Raw genomic sequence first — 24,279 nt, forward strand, 5'->3', positions numbered from 1 at the left:
GACTCAGGGCTGTGCCGCATCATCAGCCTCCGTACACTCCTAAGACGAGGCGCTCCAGCCTTTGGAAGGAACGGTGACTGTGCCGAGTCCCAGCGGGACCCGGTCCCCTGGCACGCCTTCTACCCTCGCTTCTCCCTCGGTTTGGGCCCCGCAAACAGGTGCTCCGAGTTAATCACGCCTCCCACCCCCCGCCGCGGAGGCCGTGATAGGGTGGGCATAGCAGGGGGCTGCACGCCCAGCCGGGAGCAGGAGCCGCCGCTCCTCCCTGCCGCGGCGCATCCTCCCGCCCCCCGCCTGCGGGGCTGCCGCCGGGGTGGTGCCAGCAGAGCCGGCCGGCTCCGCGCCTCGGCATGTGCTGAGCAGGGGCCGCTCCGCGCCTCGCCCGCAGCCCGCCCGCCCGGAGCCCGCCCGCCCGCTCGGAACAACGGGTGCTCGCCGGTGGCGGAGGAGCCGGCGGTGAGTGCGGGCAGGGCGGGGCGGCTCGGGGCGGGCTGGGCGTGTGTGTCTGCACGGAGTGATAGGTGTGTGTCTCTGACTCCGGAGACGGCAGGATAGAGCTACCCTGTTGAACGTTCCGTGCGGGCAGGGGAGGGGGGAGAAGCCGGGCGCCGTGTCCGCCGTGTGCCGGCGGCGTGTCCGCGGGAGCCCGGCGGTGCCCATATGGTCGCGCCGCTCTGCTTTCCTCGGTAGGTGCCTCGCTGTGTGCATGTATTCGTATGTTTGCGCATGTATAGCTACATGTCCTCCTGCATATACATGGGCGCGACGCCCTGCTCCCTCAGCAGGTGTTATTGGGGTGTGTTATTGGATCCCGGTGCCCCCGCAGCTGGTCGCGGCGCTGCCCCGAGGACGGCCCTTGGGACCCCGCCGCTGGAGGAGCCCAATGCCTCCCCCGGCGCTGTGTGTGTGTGTGTCTGTGTGTGTGTGTGAGGCTCGCAGCCCCTCCGCCATCCCCGGGCCGCAGGTACCGTGGGCAGGCTGGCTGGAGCGCGAACGCTGCGCTGCCTGCCTTCGCACGCTCGTCACGAGTTAGTGGAAAGCTGCGACAGCCCAGATGCCTTCCTAGACATCCATTCCTCCTACTCAGCCTCTGGCGAAGGAGAGAAGATAACAGGCAGCACTTCTGTCTGTGTGGGTGGAGGAAGAGAAAGGACTACTGATAATGGATTTGTTGAAGGGATGCTGATTCTGGGTTTTAATTACTGTTTCAGTGGTTTCAGTGTAGCCCTGGGTTGTATTGCTGCCAGAGGACTCTCTTGGTAGCTTCAGTACAATGCTTTTTAAATCCTGTGTTCTTGCTTTTGCTTTTCAGTAAAATATTTTCTCATTTGTGATGCATGCAAGGAACCCATTCAGGAAAACTCGGTTTCCAAAAGAATGATGTGGACTGTGTGTAAAATGCTGGACTAATGGAAATGCAGCAGTTTTTATTTTATCCAGACCTGAGTTGTAATGGCATTTTCTTCCAAGTGAAGATTTGTCATCTATGAGAGGTTTTGGTTTTCAGCTTGGTCTGTTTGTTTGTTTTTTTTAACTTCCTGATATTTATTTAAGTTGGCTTTTTTCTCTGGATGAGAGGTGGAGTATCATCAAATCACAGGACTAAATCTTGTATTCAGCACATGAACAGAACTGTCCTTTGGGAGAATTGATGCCCTGATAGGCAAGGAAGGTACTTCTCTCAATGGAACCATCTTTCAATCAGACCTGCATTATTGGCAACCTCTCATAGGATTCTGTGGAAATAGGATATCTGTTTCCTATAGCTATACAATTTGGGGCTATAAGTAATATAATTTTAAAATAATTGTGATCCCATTCAGTTGGAATATTTTTCCCCCTTTCTGGCATAAAAAGCTGCAAAAACCTTACTGAAAGTGTGTACTGTTTTGTTGTTTTTTTTTTTTTTTTTTTTTTCTCTAGAGCTGTGTGAAGAAAGTCTTCAGCCATGGATGTGTTCATGAAAGGGCTTTCCAAGGCAAAGGAAGGAGTCGTAGCAGCAGCAGAAAAGACCAAGCAGGGTGTGGCAGAGGCAGCAGGAAAGACAAAAGAGGGAGTCCTCTATGTGGGTAGGTGGGCAGCAGAGAGCACTCTGCTGGCTGGTGCACCCCAACATTCACAGCTGGATCCTCATCAGGCCCATTCTTCTGCAGAAAAAAAACATGTGATTACTCATGGGAGACCATTGCAAGAGAAACAAGAGGAGATTTGTGCCTTCCTGAGTTCTGGTTCTTTGAAGCCAAGTGTCTTACAGGTCATTGGGTTGCACTCCATGCAAGAGGTTTGCTAGATCAAGGCTGAAGGGGTGGTTGGTGCAGTAAAAATAAATATGAAAAAAAATGTAAAATCTGGAGGTGAAGATAGCTTCACAACATTCTGCAGAGCATCTGGGACTTGAACAGGATTTCAGGAGAAGACACTTGAGAGGTTAGCTCAGGAGTTGAGTCGTAGACATGCAGACTGCTTGGTATGTTGATGTAACATTATATATGGCCAAGTGTCAAATTATTTTCATGTTCTGTAATTACTATTGCAAATTCATGGCAAATATTTTCCACCACTTCTCAAGGGAAGAGCCTCTGCAGTCAATGAGTTAGGGCAGGTAGACCCCAAGCAGTTGTTAGTGTCTTATTCTAGGCCAAACAAGTCTTGCACAGAGCTTGCGATAAAATTATTTTCAAACCCCTGAGTGGTGCTTTCATGCAGGATAGTCATCTTCATTTAGCAAGTGTTGGGCTTTAGAAGTGTGTCTTGCAAATGCTGTCATGAAAAATTCACAGAAAAACAATCTGCCAAGACTATGAGTAAGTGGTTATTTATAAAAAAATGATTATGGATCTGTTTCTCTTATTCATCAAATAAAACTAGTTTATAAAAGAATGGAGGGGGAAAAGATACTCTTTTCTGTAGGTCATTTCTGTTCTGTTGATTTTGTAGCAGGTCAGTTCTGTAATGGGCACTGTGTGTACTGAGGGAGATGTGCTCACATAACAGAGAGAAGTTAAACAGAGCTGAAAACCAGAGGCATTTCTTTTCAATGAGAGTACTGAGGTCTCTGGTATTCCAGTGCCTTTTTTGGATTCCCTCTTGCAGCCTAGTGCCAGTCTGTAAGAAATTATTTCTGCTCCAGATAGTGTGGACTACTCATTTGGAATATACTTCCCTCCCTTTTAAGCCATAGCAAAGCTCAGTGCTCTTGCCAACAGGGATGGCAGTAATTTTGAACACTAATTGTAGGATGATTCTATTTTAAAATGAGCATCTGCTCATTTTCAAGACAGCAAAATAGGTGTTCTTCCACTGTATATTGTGCTTGATGTTGGAATTATTTTCCAGAGGTAGGACTTTGTTTTATTCTGTTTTCTTGTAGTCCTGGCCATGCTTCTGGGGTCATTGATTTCTTTGTATTAGAAACCTGCATTGTGTGCTAAATTAATCTTTGTTTCTGACCCGTTCTCCGGACCATAATGACCTTTGAACCTAGTTGTGTTCCTAAAGGCAACAGATTTCCTGTTGTCTTCAGAAATGCTTTTGCTGAGGTTGAACTTTGGAGGGCAGGCTTGCCATTTTGTGCAAGAATTTTAAGTAGTTACTGGGGACTACAGAGCTATGAGCCATGGTAGGGGCCTGTGTATGTGACTGTGGTAATGGTGGAGGATCCTTCTCCCACCAGGTGTCTCCTTTTCAGGAGGCAAGGGCTGTGTGCCCAGTTTGTGCAGGCGAAAGAGCCTTTGGTTGGAAGCTCTGCCAGCTTGTGCCCAGCTGTGTGCTTGCCCTTACAGGCAGGATGTCTCAACAAGTTCAGATAGGGAAAGGAGGAGCTGGGTGTTTCTCTCTACTTCCCAAGCAGGGGTGTCTCTTCCCCTGTGCAGCATGAGCAGAGGCCAGCGTGATCATCTTTGGTTCTGCAGGCTGATAATGACTGCAGTGCCAAAGGTGGTGAAGCCCCTCTATGAGCAGAGGAGAGGAGCAGCACAATTCATTAGAGCTTGTGGAGACTTTTCACTCCCTTCTTCTATAGTTGGGTTTTTAGATTTGAGATTCACAGCCAGATTTTGCTGTGAAAGCTGCCTGACATCTTGCAAAAAAAGAACCTAACAACACTGGGCTGAGTGGGACCTGTTAATCATTTTCAGTTTCATAACATTCAGCCTCCAATTGCTGCTGGAGAATTAAGAAGATGGAGTTTTTGGTCCAGATCCCCTAGGTGATGTGGCTTCCCACTGAAATCAGTGCAATTCAAGTAAATGTGGCAAGCATCTGGACCTTTCTGTCCAAGCTGCTCTTAACTATTATGTGGAAGACTATAACCTAATTCTACCTGGTAAGAGTTCTGTTAACAGCTGCTGTTTGGGATGAAATGTGGTCATTGTTGTGGGAATCCATAAAAATCAGAGAATAATTTTTTCTTCTCGTTTTGATTTTAGCACTTTTTTGGCACAAAGAAAATTTCTCTTAGCAAAGGGAGAAACTTAGAGCCGTGTAGGAGAGCAGTGTATTGGAGGATTAATTGAGGTTTGTTTTTTTTCCCTGTCCATGCTGAACTACTTCCTTCCCTCAGTCCACTGTCTGGCCTCCTTTTAAGTACCCAAGATCCCTTCTATACAGTCTACAATGGTTTTTTAGGCTTTCAAGTATCGGGGTTCTTTCCCCTTAAATTTCTCTGCCAATGGGCTTCAGCATTGACTGACTGAAATGGGTGGTACTCTAACTCATTCAAGCACTGCATCAGGACCTTTCTTGGTGTGAAAAAATGGCCTGGTCATTGTTTAGAAAGAAGGACTAAGGCTCAGCAGTCCTGTGTATGCTGTAGGTATAAAACTGCATCTTTCTGTAGCCTTGAAGAGCTTTTAGTGTGAGGCAGAGAGAAAGTGAGTGGCAGTATTTAATCCCCACTCGCTTTGAAACCAGAACTGAGTAAGGAGGATGTGCTCACACGCTCCTGGCAATGCAGTGTTCATGAGGTCCACTGAGTTGGGTGTGCTTCCAGGGAGCTGGAGTTTCTACTCAGTTGACTCTTGAGTGCGTGTTGAATGTTCAGGAATGGAAGATTCCAGTCTGGTTGTTTTTGTTGTGTCATAAGCTCTCAGAACAAAGGAATAGTTTATTAGCAGCAGCGTGGCTGACTGTTGTTTACTACTCCCTGTGCTGGCACGTGGCCTTAGAGTAAAGCAGAGCAGTCATGACCTATTTGGCAAAGCCATCCAAATTCCTCCACTCTTTTCATAATGGTTCTTATTTTCCTTTGGTGGTAGAAAAGCCAGCAGAGTAATTGAGGAACTCAGCGTTGGTCTGGTGGAATAATGGCTTCAGGACTTGGAAGCAAATGTTTTCCTTAAATGTAGATTGCCCCTTCCTCTAATTTGGGTTTATATCTCCCAGTCTGTAACCAGCTCTGACTAAGCAATGTCAGTAGTCTGTTGGTCTCTCAAATAGTCCAGAAATGAGTGTATTTGCAAACTGCTGATACATTCCTTTGTTCTGGCACAGTGACAGCCATGATAATAAATCATGAAGAGACCCTATGGTATTTTTTATAATTGGAAAAAACCCAAAAATTGAGTTGAGTGTTCTCCCTCCCCTCACACAGATGTCTACTACAGCTAGGAAAAGTAGCATTACCATGTGCTACTATTGCTTCTTGATTTAGGTTAGAGTCCTGTTCCTTGGTCTTTGTTATCCCTATTCTGATTCCTCTGCTCCTTGTTATGCAGGGTACAGTGAGCAAGACATTTGGTATTTTGGGAATGCCAGGATGAAAGACAGCTAGTTTATCCTGGAACCAGTGTGGACAACCAGCTTTCCTTCATGGCTAGCCAGAAGTCATCCTACTGAACTCAAGTGTTGTTATTTATAGGCCTTTTCTGGCAGCTCCTAATGTGCCTCTAGATGCTGTTGTAGCTGCCATGGCAGGAGCAGCTTCTTGCATGCAAGTGTGCAGCAGTGGGGCAAGTGCTCTTGTGCTCTAACATATGCTGTAGGCTCTGGAACACCAACCAGCTGGTTGTTTGCCAATTAATGGAGCTGGCTATACATACCCCATTCCATATGGGTCTGTGAGCTGAGCTTTTTTAAAAGAAAAGTCAGTCTTCCACTAAAGAGACCAGCATTTCTGTCTGAGTTGTGGTTATAGCAGTGTTGTCTGGGCAAGTAAGAAGTAAGAGTCTACTTGGCATAGGTGCCTCTGGAGAAGAGTGCATTGCACAGGTCCCCAGGGAATTCTGTCATACCATCCATCCCTTTCTGGCCTTAGGGAACTGGCTGCTTGCGAATTCACAGGTTGCCATGTCTTTAATGTCTTGGCTTGCAAAGAGTCTGTTCAAAAACATGAGCAAGATGTTGACCAGGTCTAACAATGCCTTCAAAAGCATGTGCTTGATATTAAGTGTTCCAGTAGACACACTGTAAGCCTGCAGTGGTGTTTAGTTGGTAGAAGTCAGCAGGACCATCATCTGCTTGAATTCCAGGCTGTGCTTTGCTTCTTCCGGTCTCATGGTGGTACAAAATTGAGCACCAAATTCCTAAAACAGATCCTTAGGCGTGAACTGTTTACAATGAAACACTTGAACTCTTGCTCAATGGTAAATATTTTTCAGTGAGAGAAAACCAACTTTTTTTAATGATAAATTTGGAATAAAGAGGGGGAAAAAGGCTTCTCAGCTGTTTAACCTCATCATTAGCTAAAGCAACATTTCATTTTACTTGCTGCAGTATTTTTTTCCCTTGTCTTTATCATGGATGATTATTCTACTCTTGCCCGTGGGTAAGAGCCTTTTCAATCTTGTAATCAATCTAATAGTGCCAGAACTACATGGCTAAACTTGCATAAATTTGCACTAGTAGCAAGTGGCACATATTGATGAATGAGCTTATATTGTGTTTCTGTGTTTAACTGTATTGCTGCAAAGAATTTTGGACAAAAAGTTGTTTTTCTCTAATATTTTTCTGCTCATGCATTTTCTTCTGCTATAATTTAAAGTCAGAAGTATAAATTATAATGTCTCAAATACTGAATGACAGAAAAAAAAATTGCATTACAAATAAGGTCATTTCTGTGTTGGTAAGAAAAATAAAATGTCATCCTATTTCTGGCAGACTAGGTAAGATGATTAACTAGGAGCCATAAACTCTGTTAATTGCACATTGTTAAGCATCATAGTCCACAGATGGATACTAATGCCTGAAGTGTAGCCAAATTATGGAACCTGACAAGGGCAAGTAGAGGGCTGGTAGGGAAAAAGACATCCAGTTATGTTTGAAATAGCAGTATGTGCTAATTAGTTTAAAGAACAGTGTTCTTCACTGATGGCTTTGCCTCTTCCCTTAGACTGAATTTCTTAATAACTTTGGAAGATACTGTGTGCAGTGATATGCAGTCTGCATGTAATCGCTCTTTATCATCTCTGTAGTCTTTATCAACACTTAAGAATATGCATTTTCAACCTAATATTCTTCTTTGTTTAGGTTCCAGGACCAAGGAAGGAGTTGTTCATGGTGTTACAACAGGTAAGATAATTACCTCTTGATTTCAGCTTCTTTGCCTCATGAGATTAACCAGCCATTTAGCTGTTAACAATTGAGGGGTTTTGAGAGCACTATAATTTATGAAAGATGGAAAAGCATAGGAAAATTGAGAGATCTGGTTGGGTGGAATGACGGCATGGAAATGCCTTACAGGAAAGAAACAAATTTCAGAGTTTTGATTTGAATTTGTCTCAGTTGTGAGTGTTTTGAATTTTTTTTTAAACTGACTAATCTCTCAGTAGCAAGAGCACTTTCAAACTTGGAATTAAATGCCAGGCATGTATCTTCACAATAGCATTTCTACACCAAGAAAGAGTAAATTTGCATTTTAAATTGATTTGCAGGGATCATTTAGGTATGAACTGAAACCAGTAACCAATAATTTAAGGGGCAAAATGAATGGCAAGGTCTTTGATATCTACAGAGTGCAGAAAAGCCTTAGTTGACCATAGGGCATTGAATAAAATGTATAATTTTCTGCTGTAGACTGTGGGAGTTCTGAAGATGTGAAGAGATGGTATGGTCAATAAATGTGTTTTTCCCCTAATAAATTCAGAAACAAATAAGGTAGTAGAAAAGGGTTTCTTTTTCCTCAGTGTGCAGCCAGTCTCTCATTCAGCTCACATGTCAGTGTATCATAGTGCTCACAAGGCAAAGGGTAAACAGTGGTAAGTAAACAAATGTCAATACTTAATACACAACCCACATAAATGGTTGAAAAAGAGCATTTCTAGTAACAAAACAGAACAGAATATTGAGGATAGTCCTTCAGAGCTTAGGCTGGGCATGCGTGCTGTTATGAGATTTGAAATCTCAGCTCATTAGACCTCAATTAAGAGAAAATATTCAGAGGGACCATAGCTATGACCAGTAGAGGATTGCAGTGGAATGAGATTTGGGACACCTACATCCAATATCATCAGAGATGTGGGAGCAGCAGCTGACAGCACCAGGAAGCAAGTTAATAGAGGTGATGCTCACCAGGCTGGGATGTGGTGGGATCTAAGTCAAGGGCATTTGCACACTTGTGAAAAATGCTGAAGCACTGGGATTCTAGTGGGCTACGTCAGTGGGGGACTTCTCTTCCTCATCCTGAAAGAAACTACTGATCTCAGATGCTGTGCCTCTCTTTATGTGATGGCAATATATTTAATTAGGCAGGAATTTTCAGTGGCTGAGTAGATTTTTTAATAGGTTTTAAAATACCTTAAATTTTCTTCTGGAAGGTACAAAACAGACTGTAAAGGCAAACATAAGGGGACCACACCTGTTATGTGCTGTGCCTGTGAATGGAAAATTTGGAAAAGTTACTGTTGATTTTAGGCAAAAGAGTAGCTGCTCCTCACACACTTTAGGAAACAGGTGACCTAAAGTGAGACGCCCAAAACTTGGGAATAATGGGTTCTGTGCTGCAGTTTGCCTCCTTCTGTCCTTTCAAGCTGTTTGAGATGCTTGGCTGTTGCATGAAAATGGGAAATCAACAGGGAGTGAACAGGTTCAACTGTGGTAGTGAGAAGAGAAGACTTCAGGCAAAATCTAGAGACCACAGCTTGCAAAATGAAACAGTATGGACTCACCAGTGTAAGAACAGAGCAAATGCTTGGACACATTTTAAGAATAAAAAAATAATAGCAAACCTATTAATAGTTCTTCTGGCAGGAAGAGAAGGTAGATAAAAAGAGACTTGAGTTCACTGTAATGATTCTGTGAGGTGTAACATTAAGACAGAGATGCTAGTGAAGTTGATGTAGAAATCAAATCAATTTAAATCAATGCTGTTGAAGTTGATGTGACAAAAATCCCTTTTAAGTTGCTTGTAAAGACCTGCTTGTCTCTTTTCATATGACTGGGAATTCATAAGCTGTGCTGGTCTTATGATATTAATTCACCAGTGCATCAAGTGAAACCTGAGGTGAAATAAGCACTTTATTATGTAAATAAAAATGGTTTGAGAGGCTGGAGACAGTCAGATACAAACTAGAATCACAGATCAAAATGAGTGTTCACAGTTTTGTAGTCAGTCTTTTCTTAATGCCCAAGTTCCAAAATCTTGATAGCTTTGCTGTCTTTAAGTAGTCATTTAGGCCTCTATGCTGATGAAATGACTGTGAGATGACCCATCTTGAGGAGCTAAAAAACCTAATTGCATTCTTAATTCACTTAATTTCCAAACCCAGAATTACTAGACTGAGGTGTTTCTTGCTTTAAATGTGACTTGATGGTACCAGATTTATTGACATCAAGATACTGTGAAATGAGGATTCCAGGCTGTGATTCATTGGAATATGGTAAGTGTGTTATTTGTCAGGTCACCCTTTCTCTAAATTTCTGATAAAAGCAGCTTTGCTTATTGGTTTTATGGGGTGTGTGCCCTGTGTTTAGACTTGACTTCCTGATTGAAAGCTCTCTTGGCCTTTGACTATAAATGCATGGTTCACCCATCTTACCTATCTCCCAGAAATGAGCAGTATGAAAGATGAAATATTTACAGTTCATCTCCAGATAGTCTAAATAAAGCACTATTTGTAAATAAGTCAGGGCAAAAAAAGCTTTTGATCCTTCAGTCATGTGAGTGAAGACACAGTATTGATAGTAGTAAACCATAGTCAGGTGTTTGGCTTAATTCTTTGTTTATTCAAGATCATTCTTGTTCTTAACATTCTTAGTCATTGGAATTCCTTAACATTCCTTAGTCATTTAACTCCATCAGGTATCTTACAGAAAAATTGCATAAATTAAAGAACCGCCATATTTATGGCATCTTTGTGAATGAGTTCTTCAAGTACTTAAGACCAACTTACTGTTTGAAATAGTTACTCAAAAGTATATTTGGTACAATAGGAGTAAGTTCATCAATTCAGAGAAATGCTGTGGTTTGAATCTACTTTTATTGTTCAAGGGTGAAAGTAACTAGTTGTTTTGAATTGCTCCAGAGGTTGTACATTGATACTGTATGCTACCCTGTTGTCTGTAATAAGTAGTGCAAAGACAACTTCAATGCTAAGACTTTTTGCACAGTGCTATAGTCAGTATTAGCAATTAAAAGCAATTAAACTCACCCTTGATGTGGTCATTGTGCAGTCCCAGGGCCATTTATTGGAATGGACAGTCTCTGCATAGATAAAAGAAGTAATCAGGCCATAGCACAGCAGAGCTCTGTAGAAGCTGATTTCCTCTGGGTCTCAACACTGTGATGCAGAGCACATATCAATTTTAAAAAGATTTAATGGCTTAAGATCATTAAGCAACCTGGTATTCAGATAAACTTACTAAGTTGGAATCAACCCCCTGCATTCTGAACTGATTTCTTTGTGCACACTTAGTGCTTTCCCCATTACTACTTAGTGTAAGCAATAAAATAAATGAGATTGGAAACTTATTTTGGTTTTTCTTCTCCTGTTGTGGGGTTTGCAGAGCTCTAGGGTCACCAGGCTGGATCTCATTATCAGTCACTCTGGTAATGATGTTGATGTTTAGTTATTCCTTAGAGACAGTAAAGAAGATTCTCTCCTTACTATGATTACTTTTACCAAACGGTGCTATTTATGTAGTTTGCTCAATTTATCTTCATGGCTCTGATTTCTGAAGCAGTGTGTGAGAGATCTTCCATGGCAACACCTGTGTCAGCTTTCTTTTGCTGTGTCTGTGTGCTGCTTTTGGCTGGGATGGAGGTCATTTTCCTCATGGTACCTGGTATGGGACTGTTTGGGATTTGTGCTGGAACCAGTGTTGATAACAGGGAGGTTGTAGTTACTGCTGGGCAGGGCTTACACATCACAGCATTTCCTGCTTCTCACCTCACCCCACCAGTGAGAAGGCTGGGGGTTCACAAGGAACTGGGGGAAGACATGGCCAGCACAGCTGACCCCAGTTGGCCAGAAGGATATTCCACACCACCTGGCATCATACTGAGCAGTAAAACCATGGGGAAGGTTGGTGGGGGTCATCTGCTTGGGGGCTGGCTGGGCATCAGTTGGTAGGTGGTGAGCAGTTTGAATTTGCATCACCTGTGGGATTTAAACCTTTCTTTCTTTGTTTTCCTTTTTATTATAATTTTTATTACTTTTTATTATTATATTTCAGTTGAGCCATACTTATCCCTTGAGTTTTCTTACTTTTACCCTTCCAGTTCTCTTCCTCCCCATCCTGCTGGAGGAAGAAGGGAATGAGCAGCTGTGTGTTGCTTAGTTGCCAGCTGGGGTTAAACCATGGCTGTCTGAAATAGAAGCAGTCTTATGTACACTGCTTTTATCAGTATCTTACTGTTATGCCAGTAACAGTGTTGGTGGCCTGATTCTTTGCTTTTTCATTTGGGTTTGTGTGTTCTAGGCCTTTCCTGGGATAATGTGTTACTGGGAGGAGGAAATGTACTGGAGACACTGCCTTCTCAAAATCCTGTAGTAGGGGGAACAGCAGCCACTGGGTAGTTGCTCTTGGTAGGTGGTTGTACCTGCCATGACAACACAGTGTAAGAAATGTGGGGCTAATAATGGCACTGAGAATCAGGTGGTTTGTACTGCAGCATCCACAGGGCACTCAGTTCCATTCTGTCGCCTCATATTTTCAGGTGAAGGTGCTTCAAGAGCTTGAGATAATGAAACTAATTGTGCCTGTGACCATCAACACTGCACAACCATGCTTTATTATTTTATCAGAAAGGATGAGTCTGCTCAAAGCCAGCTGAGCTCTTGTCAGCATGAAGCCTACTGAATTTGTACATTACATGTTCTGCCAGTCAATGTTTTTTGGAAAGGGAAGTTTTCAAAGCAATGTGTGGCACTTCCATACGAAAGAATTTAATAGAATGAAAGGACACTGAATTATAACCTCAAACCCAATGGTTTGGGTTGGAAAAGACCCTAAAGATAATCTGATTCTAACCTCCTTACATGGGCAGAAATGCCTTCTGCTAGACCAGGTTACTCATGGCCCCCTGGCCTTGAGCACTTCCAGGGATGGGGCATCCACAGCTTCTCTGGACAACCTGTTCAGTGCCTCACCACCCTCACAGGAAAGAATTTCTTCTGTATCTAAACCTGTCCTCCTTTAGTTTGAAGTAATCTAGTCCTGCCCTGTCCCAACGTGATCACAGGATCCTCTCCACCTTTCTTGTGGGGTTTTAGGTACTGGAAGGCTGCAATTAGCACCTCACCCGCTCTGTCTTCATAGGAGGGGCACTCCATCCCTCTGATCATCTTGGTGGTGTCCCCTGGACTCAGTCCATCAGGTCCAGGTCTGTCCTGTGCTGGGACCCCAGAGCTGGTGCAGCCCTGCAGGTGGGGTCTCAGCAGAGCAGAGGGGCAGAATCCCCTCCCTTGAACTGCTGGTTGTGCTGCTTTGGATGCACCCCAGCATCTCTCCCAGAAAGAAATAAATAAAAAGCAGTACTGAAATGTACCCAGAACATATTTCCTCTTACTTTTTTAAAATTTAAATATTTATTAGAAATTTGGGTTTTGAAGCTACTTTTACAACATGCTGCTCAATTTTTTAAAAATTCTTTTTGCATCACCTGTGGGCTTTATATGGAACAGCATGAATAAGTTTGTTCCACAACATTACTCAATTTCTTTCTGAAAGACTCCAAGTACAAGCAGGTCTCAGTAGGCTTTGCAAGATACAGCATGTTATGAGGACACACATCTGAAGGTATATGTTTGCAAGAACCTACTGGAAGGCTTCTTATATAAATTTCATGCATAAAAACCAAACCTTTTTGTGGTCTAAAGCTGGTAACAATCAAATGGGGCATCTTAACAGATGTCTTTTTGCACTTGCTAGCATTACATCAAACCTTCCCTGAGGGCAACATTTGCTTTTCAGCAAAACCCACTTTGGACTATCTTTCCATCCCCCACCCCTTAAAAAAGGCAAGGCTATAGAGTAGTGGATGTATACAAGGAAATTGCTCATGAAATTTTAGGTTATTAGCATGTATAGTGAGGGAGATATTTGAAACAGACTTTTTCTGTTTCTAATTTCAGACAATGTGTAGTCTGTTGTTCTACTCTATAATGAAAGCTCCTGATCATAAGAGATAATACTTAATTAGTTACTAACTTTTCCATTTAAATTAGCTAGAATGAGCATTAAATTATCTGCCTCAATTTTCAGTGAGCAGATCTTTATAATTTAGGTCTTTAATAAAAAAATTGTATTAATCATGTTTAGCTTTCTAGCTTTTTCCTAATTTTTGCTATTTATTATCAATCATATTAATGCATGCTGCCTGCCCTGTGATACGGACAACTGATGCCCTTTATGTAAGGAATTAAAGAAATGTAATTTATCCACAGAAAGTCTAATGTTCATATGTGCTTCCCAAAAAAACCTCAGAAATGGTGGCCTAACTTTGAAACCGAATCCATCTTGTGCTCATAAAGGATGCAGATAAAGCTATGAATACGTTTTATGGATCAGATGGGATTTAGCCTGAAGGAAAGTATAGGATTAGTTAGAATGGCAAAGATATATGATAGATGTTTTTGAAAAACATTCCTTTGTTTAGAGGAGTACATGTGTGTTTTGCTAAAAATCTGGGTATGTAACTTGAAGGCACGAAGTCATTCCATCCCTTTTCTTAGGGCAGTTTCTCTGTAGTTCAAGCTGCTGTCAGAAAGCGCCCTTGGGGATGAATGAGCAGAAAAACACCAGTGATATTCTGAAAGGTAGAATGGCAACTGCTGATGTATATGTAGGCTAAATGAGTTGTTGTTTCCCTGGGGCTTGGAAGTTAGCTATTAATCCAGTTTGCTTTGACATTCAGTCTTTTTATAAATTAGTATGTTATGTATCAGCACTGGGGCAAAAATCTCAAGGGGGTCAGATAAAAGGTTCTGTTTGAAATGCTCTGGTTGAGCACTGATAGATCTACTTTTTAATGAAATACATCTTAGAAAATAAAAAAGGAATAATCAACATTTTTTGAATCTAATGCAAAAAATCATGTCTTCCATGCCTTGTATCATGCAGTTTGGTGGACTAATTGGAATGCATTTCCAACCTAGGATATATTATACAGTGAGATGGACATAATAAGAGTACCTAAATAATGACTTTTTTCCCCTGAAATGCAGTTAGACATGAATGAAAATGTCAGATATCTCTCACATGAAAGAAGTTGAGCCTCAGCTAAGACTTATTTTTACCTCTGCTGCTCCAGCATTACCAGATGGACAGTTTAATTTCTTAAGATCCACTTGGGGTACAGAAAGTGTAACTTATGCCTTATGACCTTATGGCTTTCCATGATGCTGGGCCGTCAGTGATAAATTCTCTGGAAAACTTACAGCTCCCAGAGGCATCATGTGTTTTTCCATCTTCTGCTTCTCCTCAGTGGCTGAGAAGACCAAAGAGCAGGTGTCCAATGTTGGGGGAGCTGTGGTGACGGGAGTGACGGCGGTGGCGCAGAAGACGGTGGAAGGAGCAGGGAACATCGCTGCAGCCACTGGCTTGGTGAAGAAGGACCAGTTGGCCAAACAGGTTGGTTAATTTACAGACTCTTCCAGGTGAAGAAGTGAGCAGTGAGGGGCTCATGAGCTGAGAGGCAGATGGGGTGCTTTCTGTCTCTCAGTTGTATGAATACAAGATTGTGTTGTACCAAACCAACAGCAAAGATGACTGCTGTTTATAGCTTGTATTTTGAGTGACTTGCAGGATCTGGGAACTCGAATAGGATTAGGCATGGGACTTCACTAATCTGAAGCGTTTTAGTTAATTTGGATCATGGTTTAAAGTGTGATCTAGTGGTGGTTCTGAACTCAGGAGCCTCTAGGGGAGACCAGCTGCTGTGGGATAGCTGTTTAGTTTTGTGGAAATATAACTGTTTTTCCCAGTAATTTGGGACTGAAAAGCAATCTGCTAGTACTGAAAGGTCAAACAGCAAATCTCAGGTTTAACAGCACAAGTTGTATCCTCTCTAGTTGTAGAGAGTAGGCTTTGTGTACCAATCGCTGACTGGTTAGACACATTGCATCTAAAGTCAAGATCTATCTGGAGAGTCACTGTCTTCCATTACTACAGTGACACTATCTCAAAAACGCCTCTGAATAGCCTCAGTTATGCAGATCAACTTTGCTCTAGGTCATCCTATAAAACACTGTAGGTATTTTTAATCATGCACTGTAGTTAATATTCTTCCACTGACACTAGGTGAAAAGTGACCCCAGCTGGCAGGAACAAGGCTTTCCAAAATGTGTGGAGTGGTTTTTTTAAGAGACAAAAATAATTCAGAAGAGACAAATGCCTCCTTCTGTGCTGTTTTTTGTATGAATCTTTGAGACTTAGACAAAAATAGGATTAGGAAGATTATTTAATACTTACACAAAAATGTGGCTGTCATGGAATTGAGCATGAAGTTCTGTTGTGTATCTTATTTGCAGTTAGTGTCCAGAAGAGCTGTAAAAATGAATCCTTAAAAACTGGAGTTTTTTTATCCATGTTGAAGTGCAGTCCTGTCTGTCTGACAAATCTTATTGGTGCTTTACTATGGGGAGCAGAAAGGGCTGTTAGATTGTGGTAGGCATCCATTTCACTCTGGTGGATTGTCTGGGAAACATCTCACAAGCAGTTTTATTCTCTTTCAAATCAATATTCCTGAGGGATTTTTTTAGCCCTCTTTTTTTTTCAGCTATAAGTAACATGGTGCTTTTGATGGGGTCATGGATCTCTGTAAAAGCTGTGTGGGAAGATTTGCAAAATGGAGAATCTAATGACCTGCCAGGGGATACATGAATATAGCATGGTCACAGTAGTCTCTGCTCTTAATTTCTCCTAAAGGTCTTGTGTAGTTTTATGCTGAGAATATTCTTTTCTGTTCACAGCTCTTGAAACTCAGTGTAATAAGGATCATCACTGCTGTAATGCACAATTGCCCCCTTTAGTATTGACCATAACTAATGCCTTTTTATCTCTCTCTATAGGGAGAGATCCCTGTAATTATCAAGTATAAAGCAAATGTCTGCTGACTTTCATTTCAATCTCTTCTCTGTATTGTAAAGCTTAAACATAAGTCGTGATGGCTGTAACAGAATAAAATCACATCTGTGAAATGAAAGAACATCCATAATATACATGCATATTATTTCTATTAATAGCAAATTATTCTGAACTGGTGTTTTGTTCTGTAGATATGTAAAATCATTCATTTGAGGCTTGATACTGATATTTTTAGACTGAGATTCTCAGTCATCTATGCAGTATGGCCATGTAGCTGGTGGGTATCTGTGACTCCTCCTGGACTGCCTTGCACCTCTGTCTTTTACTGGTTCTGCAAGGAATGAATAGCCATTTAGAAAATGGTAATACCAACCCTGAGTAACATGTAGTTACTTTAAAACCTGGTGGGTTTGCATTCCTTTGCAGCTTGGAGGTACATGGGATAGCTTTTTCTTGGATTTTCCAGGTAGACTGACAGTTTGGTAGGGCACGAGTGGGCATCCAGAGGAGCAGTGGGACCTTGGAGGAATCAGGGTGAGTCTTTCTGAGATAACAGAAGGTACCCACCAGGCATTCAGAGTATCAATGTAACTTTTTTAAATTTATCTCTCCCTGTAAGGTTATGTGTGTTAGGTCTGCTTGCCTGTGGGAAAGCCTGCAGTCTTGTGTGGTGACTGGCATTTTTCTTGTCCTGTGATGGAAGTTTGGTTTTGACTTTCAACTAATTAAAAACACTATTTTTTTTTAAAACCTGTGGATACAATGATACTTATGCAGAGGAAATATGTAGAAAATTCCTTCTTAAGAAAAGAATTTTCTTAAAACTCTTTCTTAAGAAGTTTCTCCAAGCTGGCTTAGCGCAGCCTTAAAAGCCGATGTGCTTTGGAGCATGAAGCAGAAGCTGAAGCAGCCAAGTGAGGCCAGGCTGGAGGCTGCTGTGACCCCCCCTGTCACCCACCTGCCCTGCAGCTGGTGTGAGCAGGCAGTGTGGAGTGACAGCTGAGACAGTGACAGACAGGGATGGCTGGAGAGTGCCCGTCTCAGGCTGCCTGGGGGATTTCTGCTTTGGCAGAAGCTTGCTGCTAATCACAGCCAGGGTAGTGGTGGTTTGAAGGCTGAAATTAATTATGAAAGGCCTAATGTACTGCAAGCAGTGTTTTACTGAATCATAAAACATTTATTGTGTGCCTAGGTATGTTTCATTTCTGTGTTCTGTGTGTCTTGTAAATGAGTTTTTAAAAAAGTAAAAACTACTAGTAGTTGCATTTAATGCAGAGATGAACATGCATGTTCTATTTGCAAGTCAGCCTGAATGTATGGATACAAATGGGTGGGGGATGTAACAGCAACTGAGTGTATAATGTATAATATTTTGAAAACAAAATATGGATTACAAAGTTTGTTTTCAGATAGGTAATTAGCCATTTGAAGTTCTTAACCTCACTGAATCCATGTCATTTGGTTCCCTGGCATCTCAAGAATAAACAGTTGCCAACTTCTATGATTTCCATGCTGAGTAATTTTATTTTTACTGTTCTGGCACCATAATTCCCAGTCAAGCTGAAATGTCAATGTTCTTTGAGTACCTTGTGGTGCTATAGTCATATGGATTTCATGTGCTCTAAGTTCTGCTAAAGTAAACAGAAGAACAGGTCTTGTCCCTAAGATTTTTGGGTTCTGTATGGATCATGCTTGGTATCTCTATGTGCTAAATCCTTTTTTTTTTAATAGTATCTCTTGATTTAACACATTTGCAATAAATAGCTCTGAAAACACAAAGTTACAGTAGCAGGTAACAAGTAGGTAGGCAGTATGCTTCCTGAGGAGGTAATGCAACTCATTGGTTTAATTATGAAGCTTTCAGTGAAAAAGCCTGTGTCAAGACTGGCAATTTTGGCATTAGGTGTTTTCTTCTATAGAAAATGGGCATTAAGCATGAGCCCTTGCTAATTGCATTTAATGTGAAAATTAAGAGTAAAAGCAATGCAAGTTAGCTCTATCTCCCCTTCCCACCCCCTGCCTTTCCTGGCACTCCTTAGAATTCAAGCAGTGTCATAGCATAAACATTCAGTGCAGTGGAATGCAGAGATCTAGAGTATTTCTTGCCTTACTACTTTTCCTTTCTAGAGCAGCTAATCTTGTGCACCACCAAAAATTTCCACAGACACGATCCTTTGTTCAGTGCCAGGGTGAATGAATCTACTTTGGGGAATCACTATAATCAAATATAAAAATTTGTAGAAGCATTTTTGATCCTTCTTACAGGGAAGCTCCATGAGACATGGTGCATTGCTGAGACATGATGAAACACCTTTTAATTTTGGTGAGAGCAACTCAGTTTTGACTAAGACACCAAACATCACAGTGTACTCCAGTTATCTGTTACTTGTTCATTTGGGAAACCTTACTAGTAGAAGGAATGCAAACCCTGTGAATGTCTCTGAAAATTTGACTTTCAATGGCAGAAGGGAGGATACTTTTCTGCTTTATTAAGCATCAATTTCTTGAATGTAAGCAATACCACTTATTTCAAAGATATCTGATTTGTTTTGTTGCAAACTGAGATTCCTGTGTGTTCCCAAAGAAGTTTTGATTGCCATCTGTAGTTTAAAAATACCAAAAAAGCTGAATATAAAATCCTGAGATTTTGTGCTTTACGTTTCGATTTTAAAAATGGAGATGTGTTTAGAAACCCTTCCGTAGCAGTCTTAGGCAGAATTACCTTAGGGATGACTTTTGACTTCTACTCAAGTTATCTTGGATATCAGTTTCCAAAGTCTGAATACCAGCATTAAATTCCCCAACACTGTTTTACCTGCATATGATAAAAATGTCTAGCTTGGTAATTGAAAAGCTTCAACAGGCATTTTCTTGTTTTGTCTTTTTCATCTTTTTGAGATCTATTTGGCATATTTTCTTCGCTACAGTGCTATAATACTGACATGCCACATGGAAAATTCCTGAAACTCGTAAAATTAATTTTAATGTACTTTTTTGTTGTAAATAAAATTCTAGAATTAGGTATAATCATTGCAGAATTTGGGTGTAGGTGAAACAGTGTGTTTTGACAGAATATGAAGATGTCTTGGTTCTCTGACCACCTTAATGTTCAGTATACTGTGGAGGATGCTTGGCTTATTGAAGGATCACCATTCCCCATCTTTCCAGTCTATAGGTTAGTTGGCTAAAAACACAAAGGAATAGCTGTGGAGAAAAGACATACAATTTCCTTTTTCAGAAAGGGAATTAGAGTTTTTTCACCTTTGCCTTCCATTTTTTGCTGTTTGCTAGATGTGTCCCAAAAGGCAAACAGGCCCCAATGAAAAGCAGGATGGTAAGTGCAAGTTGCATGAGACTGAAACTGTTGTTCTTTAGTTGGAGCAAGCAGATCTCCCAGAGCATTCAGTATGAGCAAAACATCAAGCCTTGATTTAAGCGAGGAAACTTCAGTAAGGTTTTGATGTGCCAGATACAGAAATGGCCTCCACCAATTAACTTCTGGAGTTAAATATTTTCTGTAGAAAAAATTTTCCAGAAAAATATTTTCTGTAGAGCAAGCAGGCTTTAGAGGGGTACAGCATCTAATTGCCCTCCTCAACTACTCCTTACCCTGTGTGGATCTAGTAAAGGTTACAGTAGAGAATGGATAAGTTTGATTGAATATATTAAATAATCTAGTTTCCTAGCAGGCCTTGTAGGTCTGACCCTTTATGCCTGAGGCAAGCAGTGCCACTTTGTCTTGTGCAGTGTAGAGACATGGACTTTCTGGGCGTTCAGGGTGGGCCTCACCTTTGTTCTGGTGTGACACTCCTGCCTGGTGTGTGGGAGCATTTACAGCAACAGTTTGGAAGCATAAAATGTTTTGGGTTGGAAGGGGCTTTTAAGATCATCTAGTTCCAAACTTCAGGCCACAAGCAGGGACACTTTCCCCTATTGAGTTGGCTCCATGCTCCATCAGCCTGGCCCTGCAAGCTTGCATAGTGTGGTTTCTGGTGGGATAACTAGCACACAATCAGTCTTCGCAAGGAAACCAAAGTGGTTTAGAAGATTTCTAGGAGAAGACCTGCTCAGGTAGTCACAGCTGAACTTGATCTCTAATTTCTATTTGAATCATCATGTGCAGAGCATATAGTCTGGGGTAGGATTTCCTCTTCCCTTATAGTTTTATTTTTGATCTATGCGTAATGTATGAGTGGCTGCTGCAAAACAAAGAGAATCCTTAGTAACTGTTAGCAGTGTTTGCTTTTTTAATGTCTCTAGATTGATTGAGAGTGGAAGAATGGGGGATAAATTTCCCATTAGGAGATCCACACTGCTCAGGAGCTGATTCACAGAGGACCCTCTTAAGAGAAAGCCTTTGTTAGCTGTTTCTTTAAGTTCTTGAAGGAAGTGGACCTGTCAGTGAGCCAGCATAACTCTTTGGTTGTAGCATAGCTGGACTGATTTATTTTGGTAGAGTTTTTCTTACTGCTCTCAGAATTAATGATGGAGTGTTGTACTAAAATATCTCTAAGAAATTCATTGTATAAAGCTAATGCATATTCTAGAAACAGCAAACTCTGATTTGTTATGAATCATAAGGCACCCTTAGGCAGGTGATATTAAAGTTTCAAACCTGCTTTATGTACACAGTCCAATCTCCTCCTCATGGCAGCACATGTATTTTTTTGATGGCAAAGCTCATGACTCATCTAGGTTGTACAGAGGCATGAATGGCAGTAGACCTGTGAAATTGTGTTGCAATCCAGTATGAATTGTGAGTGTTGAAATGCAAGTGGCTTTGATTTAGTGATTGGAATTTATTTTGGAAGCACATTACGTTTGCAGTTGAGGCCACTCAATGCAGTTTCAGTAATGCAGTTCTGTTTTCTCTTGGTGTTTCCACATGGGCAAGCCTCCATATGTGGCTTAGTATATGTTGATACTGCCTAATGGCACAGTAAAGAGCAGTGTGGAGTGTGTGAAGCAGACTCCAATGTTTACAGAAAATTTTATTTGATGAAATGTGCTAATGATGCCCACAGAAAATATGCTGATTAAAAGGAAGGGTACAGAAGTCACAAAGCCAGCAAGGAGATAAAATTATTTTCTTCTGCCTTTCTTTTGCTTTATAAGATTTTTCTTACCTGTCACTTCCTTCTTGGCAGGTATGTGCACATTCTGGTAGAACTTCTGGATGTGAGCAGATTAATTTTATGTCACTTTTAACACCTCTGTTTGAATTGTTTAAAATTAGGCTGGGCAATATAGAAATAAATGTGCACAGAAAATAACAATACTTGGGGTGGAAAAAGCAGAAAGTGGAAGATGGGTGACTGTAGATAGAAGTGCTAGAGTTTTTGTGTTTGTTGAAGTGCTGGTAGAACTTTGAATATCAACTTATGCTTGACCTCCCTGGTTGGCAGATAAAATAGTTTTCTTACTGTGGGGCATGTTGCCAGTGTTTTTTCTCAGAAGGCAAAGTAGTATTTGAAGGAAAGCCATGTTCTCTCTGTCAAAGCATTTCCATATCTGTGACCTAAGCAGAACTTGAGGAAAGAAAACTCATAAGGTGTTATCAAAATATCCTGGAGGTTATTGCTCTTCATTAATTCAGGAGCAAATGTCAGTGTAATATAAAGGTCTTGGAGTTTTCCTGGTTTCCTAATGGCTTCCATGCTGTGAGAACATTTTAGTGCAGGCTGATATTCAGGGTCTACCTGCTGCCTGGACTGCTTCTGACCGTAATTCCTAATTATCTGTGAGAGATTTAGTTAAGGAGCTTTTGGGTGGCATCATATTGTACTTTGTTTTCTAGCAATTGCTTAACCTCAGGTTTATCTTTGGCTGTGGAGAAATTAACTGCCCCCATCTTAATCTGAATATACCTGTCTCCCTTGGTTTTCAAGAAGATTTGTTTGTCAGCTGATAGAAGGGTAAACATTCTCCACTAGGAGTTGTTCATGTCTAATGAGAAACTATTTGCAAAGTCTTCAAATAGAGCACAAATTTTAATTTCTTGTTCTTCAACTTATGAGAGAGAAGCAAAAGACATTCCCCATCCTTTACCAGGAGTCTGCCTTTTGCATTTATTGTAAGGACTTGCTTGTCTGCAGTCTGCTCTGTTTCCTTCCTCTTCTTTACTCTGGTCTCCCTTCCACCTCCCATAGCCTTCATCTCTTGTTTCCAGGTAACTTACTTATGGCCATTGCATTGTGGAATTCTCTCAGGGTGACTATGGAACCAGTTCCATTTTGTAATGTCCCAGTTTTTCCTATTATCCATCTATGGAATTTCATGCAGTACTCAAAGAAATTTTTTTCCTGTTCTAAATAGTTGCCAATCCTATGCTAAATACTCAGGAAGGTGCTACTTGGTGAGAGGAATACTTCTGAGTTCATTTGGGGATGATATATGTTCATGCCAGTTCTTCCTGTTCTTGCCCACTTTGTGTGAAAGATTCAGCAGTTTCAGATGGGACATAGTTTCATGTAGCTCATGATAGCTGGGCAAATTGTAAAGTGGCAATTTAGGGTAAGGGTTTTACAAGCTTAGAGCTGTCTGCTTAGCATATTCTGCCATGTTTCAGTGCTTCTTTGCTCTGCTGGCCAAGGAGGAGTGGGTAAGCCTTGGAAGGTAAGAAGCTTAAATGTGATTCATTCTGTGCCTATCTGGGAGTCATTGTCTCCAGAGGATTTGTGATGGTAGCTGGTTGCTGATGTTGTAAAAGCCAAGGAACTGCAGCTGGCAGGTTTTTTTAGCTAGCAGTGGAAGTTTATGATGCTGAAACGACATTTTGGCAAAGCACTGCAATGTTTGTTTATGTCTGCCAGTCTGTTCAGCAGAGCACTGCAGCAGGATGTTTAATAGGCATGAGTAGCAAATTGGGGTCTTGGGTTGATGTGATGATGAGGGTTGTATAAACTTCAAGAACTGAAATGTGGAGTAAATACTTCTCTGTGGAGAGATGAATCTGTATTTTCAGAATGTCAATCCAGTGTTATCTCCCTCCTGAAGAAATCGTGTAGGTTAAGAGGGAGAGGGAGGATGAAAGTAAGGTGGGATGCTTTATTGGGACTACCTAATTACTGGCAGTGCTGTTACTGTTACAGAAGAAAGGAAGCTTATATCATCAGAGTACTGGTGATAATTAGCAAATATTAGTGTAATATGATATACACCATTTTTGTGACTATTTTAACCACTGATAGAACTTCTTAAATAATCTATGGAGTAATTAACGAAAGCTTGGACAGAGCTTGCAGATGTCTGGGACTTTTTTTGAAGCTCTAGGACACAATGAAAGAGATGATCCATCTTTCCTACAGTAAACTGTCATTAAACTCTGGCTATTAGCTGCTTTCAGCTGTGTTAATTTATTTGCCAGAGGAGGTTAAGTGGCCTGGATAAGGATGATTTGTAATAATTTTTCATTTTTTAAGTACATGTCTCAGAGTATTTCAAAAGCTTCCATGATATATCTGGACACTGGAATTTGTTACTGGACAAAGCTACATTCAATGTCTCAGAAATGTATCTGAACTTTTAGATTGGAAACATTTTTTTTGCCAGTGGCTTATCTAATGCAAAATATTCCCTATGAGGAAGCTGGAGGTGTAAGCTGCTGAAGTTGTCCTTCAAAAAACCATGCTTTTTGCAAGACTGAAGCAGGCAGAAAGCCTGATTCTGAAGTGTATTGGACATATTGATTGTCCTCTAAACTTTTGGTGTTAGCTTTCAGAGCTATTTCCTTTTGCTTTATTAGCACATGCCCTGGAGGTTTGCCAGACTTGGGTCAGAAAAGTCAAAATCAAGCTCAAAATGAGGAGATGCAGCCAG

General features: G+C 41.3%; 1 protein-coding gene across 2 annotated transcripts in view; it reads left to right on the forward strand.

Moving 5' to 3' along the window:
• The first annotated feature begins 348 nt into the window (after nt 1-348).
• SNCA (synuclein alpha) overlaps nt 349-24,279 on the forward strand; it is a 63,057-nt gene continuing 39,126 nt past the window's right edge. Inside the window, exons 1-4 of one of the 2 annotated variants that reach the window (XM_063156617.1) lie at nt 349-456; nt 1,924-2,069; nt 7,465-7,506; nt 14,861-15,006. In XM_063156617.1, coding sequence (XP_063012687.1) covers nt 1,949-2,069; nt 7,465-7,506; nt 14,861-15,006 — 309 coding nt within the window. In that variant the 5' untranslated portion in view covers nt 349-456; nt 1,924-1,948. Of the gene's footprint in view, nt 457-566; nt 687-1,923; nt 2,070-7,464; nt 7,507-14,860; nt 15,007-24,279 lie in introns of those variants that run through there. The other variant, XM_063156618.1, reaches the window with a different exon arrangement.

This window comes from Melospiza melodia, chromosome 5, assembly GCF_035770615.1.
Source record: "Melospiza melodia melodia isolate bMelMel2 chromosome 5, bMelMel2.pri, whole genome shotgun sequence".
NCBI lineage: Eukaryota > Metazoa > Chordata > Aves > Passeriformes > Passerellidae > Melospiza > Melospiza melodia.